The sequence below is a fragment of the Ipomoea nil genome, unplaced genomic scaffold (genome assembly GCF_001879475.1).
Source record: "Ipomoea nil cultivar Tokyo-kokei standard unplaced genomic scaffold, Asagao_1.1 scaffold2280, whole genome shotgun sequence".
In the NCBI taxonomy this organism is placed as follows: Eukaryota; Viridiplantae; Streptophyta; class Magnoliopsida; order Solanales; family Convolvulaceae; genus Ipomoea; species Ipomoea nil.
The window spans coordinates 29,088-39,627 of NW_017618708.1; the positions used below are offsets into that span (position 1 = coordinate 29,088).

General features: G+C 37.1%; 2 protein-coding genes across 3 annotated transcripts; both read right to left on the reverse strand.

The window, feature by feature from the left end:
* LOC109150880 (putative pentatricopeptide repeat-containing protein At1g64310) lies at window positions 1-2,615 on the reverse strand. Of its 2 annotated transcripts, none has more exons than XM_019298866.1 (2): window positions 667-2,615; window positions 1-109 (listed from the first exon to the last, which is right to left on the reverse strand). In XM_019298866.1, exon 1 carries the CDS (start codon window positions 2,410-2,412, stop codon window positions 748-750), a length of 1,665 nt encoding a protein of 554 aa, XP_019154411.1. In that variant the 5' UTR covers window positions 2,413-2,615; the 3' UTR covers window positions 1-109; window positions 667-747. The 2 variants fall into 2 exon arrangements, with proteins under 2 accessions (XP_019154411.1, XP_019154412.1); XM_019298867.1 differs by lacking the exon at window positions 1-109 and adding an exon at window positions 406-487 and having other exon boundaries at window positions 747-2,615.
* A 378-nt stretch (window positions 2,616-2,993) lies between these two features.
* Window positions 2,994-8,159, reverse strand: LOC109150883 (histone deacetylase 6). Its single transcript, XM_019298869.1, has 6 exons — window positions 7,457-8,159; window positions 5,523-5,963; window positions 5,272-5,414; window positions 4,117-4,207; window positions 3,892-4,034; window positions 2,994-3,360 (listed from the first exon to the last, which is right to left on the reverse strand). The coding sequence occupies exons 1-6, from the start codon at window positions 8,006-8,008 to the stop codon at window positions 3,309-3,311; spliced, it is 1,422 nt and encodes a 473-aa protein (XP_019154414.1). The 5' UTR covers window positions 8,009-8,159; the 3' UTR covers window positions 2,994-3,308.
* Window positions 8,160-10,540: the final 2,381 nt, after the last annotated feature.

Sequence of the window (10,540 nt, forward strand, 5' to 3'; positions counted from 1 at the left end):
ATGCCAAATTTTTGCATCTGCAAGACACCAAAGCTTTTCCTTTTTGAGGTTGTAAGAGGGTAAATCCCTAAATTGAGTTGCTATATACAAAACATGTATGTAACTGGCACTTGTATATTGGCATATACGGAGTAATTTAATACACTGCAGTGCACATAAAAAAACTGGCATGAATTCATCTACAAGCCACATACAAGGTAACACTGTTGTAAAAATCGGACGACCAAGGCAAAAAAGGGTGTAGGTGATTGCTAGGCGGTCAAGTCGGCCAACTTGGCTTTGAACTTTTTAATTGTTTTTTCGCTTAAAACAATGTCGTTTTGAATGAATTTTTTATTTTTTTTATTTTTAATTAGACAGCGTCTAGACACCCCGTGCCTGACTAGCGCCTAGCGTGTTCTGCAGCATTGCAAGGTAGCAGACACTTTTTACTCCTACATCATAAACTTTAATAAGGAAAACAGGAACACCTCGTAGTTTAACATATTTTCCCATGAACTAGTACCCCAAAATCTCTACAATATTTCTGTTGTATAATCTGAATATATCACAAAAATAAAATAAACAATAAAAGAAAAAAAGGTTGAAGGAAAGTAAATAATGAACTTAAAAAGAAGGGTACGAATAACAATCTGAATAGCAACAAATTACTTGTTCCTACTCTACCTTTGAGAGCAATGGCTTCCATCTCCCTATACATTTTGATGCAAGAGTGCAGCTAGCTAGCTAATTTATGCATGTAATCCATTACATTTTGATATTACTAATCCAACTTTTTCCAGGCATCTTTCCCTTTATGGCTTCCATATCAACCCTCAACTTCTTTACACACTCCCACCTTCCGTCACCAGCATACATATTGGACACCATAACCCCATAACTACTTTTCTCTACCTTATTGTCAAACAGATGTTTAGCCACAATCCCTCCCAATCTGTAATTTCCATGGATGTCGCAGCATGATAAAAGTGCCCCCCAAATGCCAAAATCTACTGGTCCTTGAATAGACTGGATAAGTTCATAAGCTTCTTCCAACTCTCCAGCCATCCCAAGAAGCTTTACCATGTAAACATAATGCTCGGTTTTGGGTTGAATGCCAAATTCGTCGTTCATTATCCTGAAATATCTTCTTCCATCGCAAACAAGACCGGTATGGCAGCAAGCACAAAGAAGAGCAGAGAAAGTAGCTTCATCTGGGTTGTAGTACTCTTTCTCCAATACCTCCTCAAAGATCTGAAAGGCCTCATTTGCATTCCCATGTAAACCGAGGTTTGAGATCATTGAATTGTATGAAATGATGTTCTTACTAGGCATGGCTTTGAACACTTGGATACCCAAATTCAAGAACCCACATTTAGAATACATGTCAATTAGAGCAGAAGATACCGAAACCTCCAGGTGATAGCCACATCGAACAGCAAAACCGTGAGTCTCCCTACCGGGCTGGACAATTGCCAACTGAGCTGCAGCAGAGAGCACACTAGCTATCAATAAAGGATCAACCTTTCCACCTTTCATGTTCATTTCCCTGAAGAAATCCAAGGCTTTCATAATATCCCCAGACTGAGATAGGCCACAAATCATAGCAGACCAAGTAACCATATCAGGCTCTAGTAAACTATCAAAAATCCTACAAGCTGAACCCATACACTTGCATCTTGAGTACATACTCACCAGAAGACTGCCTACATGAGCATTCGAGTCGAAACCAAATTTTAAACACAGGCTGTGAACATTTTTCCCTATTCTTAGCAAACTAGGACAATCCAAGCACATTATCAGGCCAACATAAGTAAATGAATCAGGCTTTTCCCCCATTCTCTGCATCTTAATAAACAGAAGAAGTGCCTTTTTCCAATCCCCAAGACACCCATGCCCTGAAATCATTGAATTCCATTGCACTAAATCTGGCTCAGCTATCCCATCAAACACCTTGATAGCCTCTTCCAAAGGACCCAACTTCGAATATGCACTCACAAGTTGACTACTGCAAATGGAATCCAATTCCAACCCGGACACGACCACTCCTCCATGAACCACTCTCAACCCACTGAAATCAAACTTGTCGGAGCACGCACGTAAAATGCAGGCGAACGTGAAGTTATCCGGCCTGGTTCCAGAGTCCAGCATGTCTTTGAACAACTGGAATGCATTGGAAAATCTGTGGGCTCTTGCGTAAGCCCGAATTATGGAGTTCCAAAGGAAAATGCTTCTCTGGGGTGTTTCGTCGAACAGGCGGCGGGCAGAGACAATGTCTTCATTGAGAGCGTAGAATCTGATGATTCTTGTAGCGTAAAAAGGGTGATGGGAGAGATGGGTCTTGAGAATTATAGCGTGGAGCAGTTTGGTTGTTGAAATGGTTTGGTTTGATCTTGAGAGTTGAGTGAGAAGTGATCGGAAGGCGATAAACATTTGATGCAACAACTGGTAGCTCCTCCATACGATATCCCTGGAAAATGCTATCCTCCCAAATCCAGTCTAGATTGCTTTGCAATTGCTAATCCATACGATATGGAAAACGCAGCTCATTTGTTCTGTAACAGTTTCAAGCATGCTGGAGACTTTAGCTCATTTGTTTTGAGACTTACCAAACAACATTGTTACACTTAAACCCACTCCCACAGACTCTTCCCCTTTTGTCATCCTTCCCTTTAGGCTCTGGTTAGCAGATTATCTTATTTTAAGTTATTAATAAATTATAAATTTTGAAAAATAATAATTTATTTTAAAACATTACTTATGCGTTTTAAAAATAAACTAGTAGTTTTTAAATTTTTTTCATATATTTATTATTTAAAATTTGACCTTTTTTCTTTCCTGTATACCCCTGGTATGGTTTTTCTTTATATTTTATTTTCATATTTTTTTAATTTAAATGTTATATTAGAATATATATATACAAACAATCAACTAGCTATTTTAGTGTTCAAGCTACCAAGATTTCCAGAATCATGTGCCAGTCACTAGCTTAGTTAACAAAACCTCTATTGAACAGAACAGAACACATCATGCTTATAACTGACAACTATGGCCAATTTAATTACTCCAAAGGTGCATGAGAAAAATGTTTACATTACAGTGATCATATCTCACATAAAGCATTGCAAGAAACATGTTCAAATTAAACTAGATATCTCTAAGTCTTCCTATTTACTATCTATAGTTTCTTCAACTTCTAGGATAAGTACCGATCGAATAAAATTGATTGTGAGCTGGGAAAAGTTTTCAGCCACCACAAATTGTCAGCTTGCGCTACTTGGTAAGAAACTTTGCCGGGGGAAGGTTTTCTTAATGGACGGAGCACTGCACTAGTTATCTGCATCGATCATGTCTTTATCATCCATTCCATCAAAGTACTCCCTGCATTACACAAAATCACAGCATTTCAGTTTTTAAACTAGTGCTAGACAGTTTAGCTGGTAGGACAATGTGCATTATGGAAACAAAGTCCAAACACCAAACTGTATTGGAGTTCAGAAAATGAGAAAGCGACTAACCAATGTTGGCGCTAGTCGGGAGAGCACCTAAGTGGGCAAGTAATAATAATAAAACACATTGCAGACCCAAGTGGGTTGAGTTGGGAGCCGAGTTGGCCGACTTGGGCGCTTAGGCCGCGTAGTTGGCCGACTAATGCCCGCCTAATGGTAAAATCCCCTTGGCCTAGGGGCGCCTTATGACTAACAGCTTATAACTACTATAAAATCCTTCCCATATCACAACCTAAACCTCATAGAAGCATTAGTTTGCATCAAAGGCATATAGCATTTTCTGTTTTCCAAATAAAAGAACAATTTTTTGCTTCCAAGGAAGTGTACAAGTAACAGATGACAAACTTTTTTCAATCACATAAAATACCAATAACATTTTAAAACTCTAGGCCTTAGGCCTTACCTCATGTTAGAGTTTCTCTTGGGCGTCATATTAGCATCAGAACTTCTTCGTAGACGAGGCTTTTCATCTTCCTCACCATCGGAAAAATATTCATCGCCATTCCAAATCCGGGGGTTACGTCTCTGATCCATATCTTCCTCTCTCTGTATGAAGAAGTCCTTTAGCAAGATCACATAACGTCGGCAAATATACATAAAGAAAGAAGAATTCTATCCAGCTACTAACCTCTTCCGGAACTTCAATAGTGGAAGGAGTCATCTGGAATGGAACACTTGGTGCATGTGGCAATTCAGAAAGTTGTTCGAGCAGCATATTCCTGCAGCCAAAATACTCGTTAAATAACATTTAAATAAAAAATTAATTATAAGGAATGTATTTAGAAATGAACTTGACACTGACAAAAAATAAAGTATTTGCATACAGCACTATTTGAGGTCAAACAAGTATAATATCAAGTCCAACACAATGGTGGTTTTCTGTTCATGGATGTTAAAATAACCTCACAAAGGAAATCATACCCAACAGTTTCAGACTACATAAGAGGGATCATCATACCAAAGTAACTTCCTCCAATATCCATTTTATATAATACAAATTCCGTTTTGTGATGATCCAGATACTTGGTACACCATAAAAGGGTGGGAAATGCATTTAAACAATCAAACTTAACCATTCACAAGTCATCACTACAAGACAAATACACAATATAAACCAGAACAGAACAGAAAATTTGACTGTTCTTTTTTCTTTCCCTGAAAAACAAGGGAACAGTAAATTAGACAAACCAGTTACTATTAACATGATCATTAGAATAGTAGAATTTGTCCAGTATGCTCAAACCAACATCAGCAGCATAAATCCTATATCATGTCATTGCAGTCAACACATTAAGGAACTTATTTGTATTTTTCAATTAAGTTGTGCCAAATACCAAAGAGAGAGAAGAGGGGGGGGGGGGGGGGGGGGGGGGTGAGAGAGGCAAAGAGCCTCCTTTTGAGAGGCTCCAGCTAGGCCAAACAAGCACATAATAGGAAGAACTAGATAGAGGGAAGAAGTGATATTTTATCTCATCCATCACTTAGTGACTCCCTTACTCTGAGGTAAGTAGGTAACCCCAACCAAAATAGCTAAGGAGACAAACTTGTAACCACAAGGTCACGAGTTTGAATCCCAACCCTCTTGGTTTGAGCCGGTCAACTATGGGCAACCTAGGCTGGTTTACCTCCTTGTGGTCCATTTCCAGTTAGGGTCACAAGGCGGGATTTACCCAATACACCCTCTAGTAGTGGCTGCGGGTTTCCCTCGTCACCCCAAAAAGATAAAGAGAAGCCTGATGCATATGTAACCAAAATATGAGAAGTCTGGTGCATGAATACAAACCTGATCTTCTCCAAATCCCGTGGTGAGTTCTGATTCTCCATGGGATGTGGTTCAACATGAAGTGTATAATCAGGACCAAAATATTCATAGTACTCGTTATAAGGCAATTTATTATCAGGTTCAACCCCCACTGCTACTGCTGTCTGCAACATAGAAAGAGGTCAACCTTAGAGCACATAACTGTACAGTATTAAACCAATAAATACAAAGAGAGATCACAAAAAAACACACAAAGGTGGGAGAGGCAAAACCTCATAGCACCAGCACCGGGCAACATTTCGAATTGTATACCCTCCACCACCCAAGACCATTAAAGGAACGTTAAAAGATCTGAGAAAACGGAGACAATCAGCATGGCCTTTGACGGACAAGTTGAAGCACCCCAACCTGTCTCCAGCCAAAGAATCTGCTCCACACTGAAGAACAACAGCATCTGGTTGATAAACCTCCATGACTTTTTGGATGATTGGACGGAATAAACTACGAAAACTTTCATCATCCATTCCATCATTCAATGGGACATTGAGGGCATAGTATTTCCCCAAACCTACACCAATGTCTTTGACGTGGCCGGTACCAGGAAAGAAGTCCCCAAATTTATGGAAAGACGCAGTCATTACCCTGTCAGTGGTGAAAAATGCCTCCTCAACGCCATCCCCATGATGAATATCAATATCCACATATAGCACACGCTGTGCAGTAGCATTACACAAATCAGAGGCAAAATTGTTCATGATAAGCTAAAAGCTCACACAAAAAGAAAGCAATCAAGAATGCAAATATATGCAGTTACATGAGTATGAAACTATAAGCATGTATTTTATATGTCAATATAAAATCCATTGATGGGTAGTGTGTGGGACTCAAATATATAACTATCTAAGACCTTTTGAATATTAAATCATATATTCTACCTCAACTAAAAACTCAAGGGGGAAAAAAGAGAAGAAAACAAATGCCTTGGGTTGTTAAGCACATATGGTGTGCGACAGTTTTAAAGGTCATACTCAGATAACAGCACTGCTGCCTGCTAACCACAACTTTCTTCATGACAACAAGAACAACTAATCATCATCTAGAATTCTTCTAAATGTTTTTCTGAATGGTGGGTGGAGAAAAGCACAAACAGACGTTAGTACCTTCCTACTCTCAAGATTGTGATAGAACCTCAAACAGAGTTTATATGAAGCTAACTACTAATTATATATATCAATTTATGCATGCCAAACTAATCTAATCCTTTGACATCTATCATTGCTGGTGATTGGAGCAATCCTTGTGAAAATTCAATGTACCATAATATTTGCACAATTTTTCCTCTAGAAATGGCAAGTGCAGATGACATAGTTCACTGTATTATACCTTAATCTTATTCTAATAATGTTATCTGCTTAAAGATACTTCAAGTCTTCAATTCTATGTAAACGATGCATCAATGGTTTAATGAAGTTCCCACAGGGTGAGCCTATGATGAACCTCCTAAAAAGAATTGGCAAGTCTTGGCAGTAAATCTTGCACCACTACAAACAGAATAAGTTTGGCCAAACACTAACAAGACAAAGGTTTTTAAAGCCAAATGAGGGGTACAAAAGATCTTTTCCAAAAAAGCTTCATAATTGAAACTTTTTAGAAAAGTCTGTTTACCTAGGCCCCCAGGCCAAACAAGCACTCACTCTAGTAGTACAAATGCTATTAACTTAAAGTTATTTAACTGCAGTGGAATTGATGCCATAATGGCTTAATATATCCCACTTGGGGTGATTGGTGGTAACCCTCATTAAAAGAAGCTCCTAAAGATTTCATAGAAACAACAAAAGAAATAAACTAGGTTCAGATTAAGGCAAATGTTGACTTGTTAAAAACCCCATTTATAGTTATTAACCTCTTTCATAAATACAGCCAAAGTGCATACATAAACTCTTCATGCCAAAATGCAAATTCCCTGTAATGATAACCAAAATTTAGAGCCAAAATTCAAACTCATTCAAAATCCCCAGTTTATCAAGTGAACAAAGGTGTGCTAGCAGATTTCCAGACCAATGGAAGCATTACCGTCAAAATGAACTAAACTCCCAAGTGAACACCAAAATTTAAACTAACAGAAGATAAGAACTGCAAGGACTCGCTACAAAATTCGGTTGATGAATATATGCTAGGATTATGCGAAAAGCAGGAAACAACATACCCTGTGGTACTTCAGAAGTTCAAGGATGCCCAAAACGATGTCGTTAACGTAGCAGAAGCCCGAAGCCTCGCTCTTCTTCGCATGATGCAAACCCCCCGCCCAATTGATAGCTATGTCAGCGTCCTGTCGGTTAAGCTTCACGGCGGCGCCGATGGATCCACCGGCCGAAGCTTGGCAAAACTTAAAAAGCCCGTCGAAGACGGGGCAATCCTCGCCGACGTTGAAGCGCTTGAGATGGCGAGAGTGAGTGTGGTCGTGGAGCGTCTCGGGACTGACAGAAGCCAGAAAGTCCACGTAGTCCGGCGAGTGAAAGCGGCGGATGTCGACCGCATCGGCCGGAAAGGGGCGACTGATTTCCATGCGGCGGTGGAGGGAATAATGGACGACTAGGTTGTGGGCCATACGAATACGGTGGGGCTTCATGGGGTGTCCCTGTCCGTAGTAGTAGTCTCCGATTGTCGGCTCATAGAAATACGACACGCGCCGCTTCTTGGCATCGGTTCCAGTGGAGGGGAGCGACGCGCCGCCGCTCTCTGCCGTTGAAGAGTACATCGGAGTATCGGACGCTACTAGGACAGGAAACTTTGACTTAGGGCGAAAATGTAAATAACGAAAAGACGGAGGAGTAATATTGGTTCTACTCTCAAGGGTTGGGTCGTTTCATCTTCTTCTCCTAAAGGTTGGGTCGTTTCATGATGTCTCCTTCACCCATCAAAAATGCAATTTTGAGGCTTTGATATTTATTGGAAAAAATAAATGATATATTTGGTTCATGAGTTATATTTTATAAAAAAAATAATGTAATTTTCGGTTCTCAGATATTTTTTTTATTTTATTCGTTCTCTAAATTTTTACGGTTGCAATAAATTCTTGCAATTTTTCAAAAAGAATTGTAATTTAATCATTTAAACAACAAAACTATTAAATCCCGTTAGGGTTTTTTTTATTTAATACATGAGTATTCAGTAATTTTTATGTTTTTTCTTTAATTACAACGCTCTTTAATTTCAGTATTTCATATGCAAAATAAATAACTTGATTTTAACAAGTTCGTATAAAGAAAAACAAAGACGATGTATTGCATATAATGAGGAGAAATTTAGAAAAGAAGGTTGTCAATTCTCTATTTTGCATATGAAATATTCCGTATCAAAATTGAAGAGACTATAAGAAGAAAGATAATAAATTACTAAAATATTCATGTAATAAGTAAAACCCTAATGTGGTTTAATGGTTTTATTGTTTTAGGGACTAATTTTGTTATTTTTACAAAATTTAGGTTTCTTATATTGCAATGACAAAAAGTTAAAGACTAAAATGACAAGTAGTAAAGAATTGAGGGACTAAAAATGTAATTTCTCATACTTCATATGACAAATTCGGCGGGTCAAGGCTGGCTCACTTGCAATGTGCTAGAAATTTGGCAAGTCGGTTCGCGAAGCTTGTATGGTAAATTTCTTTAGCCCTAACTCACCGTATGCACACAATCATTATACCATGAACCATGGTCCACTTTATAATGTAAATCACTAACATAAGGTACATTTTTAATATACTAAATGTACATTTTTAATACATTAAAGATTCATTTTTTAAAAATACATTATTTGAGTACTGAAGGTTCATAATTTGGTATATTACCAAATAATAAACCTTCAATACACATATAATGTACTTTCAATATATTAAAAATGAATATTTATTCATGTTCCACATTACAATGTGAATCATGGTCCACAACATAATTTTCCCCATGCGAGTTGGCAAGTCTCACGGGTTCGCCCACCAACTAGCTCAAATTTCTTTTAAAAGAACTTTTATAAAGAAACTAGTTTTTCACGCGCATTGCGCGATTGTGATAATGCCCAATGTTTATTTTCAAATAAGTACTTTTAATGTATATCAAGGCAAGATTATATTGGAGTTGTTCATGCATAGATAACTGAATGTTGAATTTACGTATTTAAATTGGTAATTCTAAGTTTACAAATGCAAGATAATATAGTCAGGATTATATTGATTATAATGGTCAATAAAATAATTGTATGGGTATGATTGAAACCAAACATGGGACATAAGGGAGAGCAAATAAAGATGAGAGCATAAGATATTAAATACATACTATATAGTTTGAGGGGATTTTGACAGAAGGTTGAAGGCAATCAGTCATATTGCAGTGGCAATTTGTTTATACAAATAATATTATAGAAACATGATAGGAGAGATGTACAAACATACCTACAGAATTCCCAGTTGATGTTGTGTTTGATCAGACCAAGTCTTAACACAGAATTCCCCGTTGATGTTTTGTTGCATAATAAGGTTTGTACTACTTCTAACCAGTGTGCAATGGCTTAATATATAAATTAATGGTGGTGTAGTTATAATTCTATAAGGATTTGTGGGTTAGAGTTTTATTAAGCCTTTAATATTAGAATTATACTAATGATGTAGTTATAATTTTATATTAGACTTTAATATTAGAATTAGACTGATGGTGAGTTATAATTCTATATGGATTTGTGGGTTAGAGTTCTATTAAGATTTTAATATTAGAATTCTATAATTATTTGTGTGCTTTTCTTTTGAAGCAATGTTAGTGATGAATTAACAGAGAAGATAATATTTAACGGGAAAGTTAATGGATAATCATATAATTAAGGATAATATTTGAAGGTAGCTTGCGGACCCGCTCACGATGGTTGCACCCTTTTGGGGCAGGTTAGGATCGGAGAAGTTTGGTCCACCAAGAACTGCCAAATTTTTTACCCGCCGCGGGACGAACTTCCTTATTAACATCCTTTTTTTTTTATTATTATTATTATTATTATTATTATTATTATTATTATTATTATTATTATTATTATTAGTTTTTCATGCGCATTGCGTGAATGATATAATGCCCAAAATTTATTTTTAAACAAGTACTTTAAAATATATCAATGCAAGATTATATTTGAGATGGTTATGCATAGGTAATTGAATGTTGAATTTGTTTATTTAAATATGTAATTCTAAGTTTATGAATGCAAGATAATATAATCGAGATTGATTATAATTATCACTAAAATAATTGTTTGCAAC

Excerpts from the sequence above, each read along its gene's own strand:
- LOC109150880 (XM_019298866.1), bottom strand. The coding sequence starts at position 2,412 with ATGTTTATCGCCTTCCGATCACTTCTCACTCAACTCTCAAGATCAAAC.
- LOC109150883 (XM_019298869.1), bottom strand. The coding sequence starts at position 8,008 with ATGTACTCTTCAACGGCAGAGAGCGGCGGCGCGTCGCTCCCCTCCACT. Across the intron at positions 5,964-7,456 it reads AACTTCTGAAGTACCACAGG|CGTGTGCTATATGTGGATAT; the intron begins GTATGTTGTTTC and ends GCTACTGCACAG. Across the intron at positions 5,415-5,522 it reads CCCGGTGCTGGTGCTATGAG|ACAGCAGTAGCAGTGGGGGT; the intron begins GTTTTGCCTCTC and ends TCTATGTTGCAG.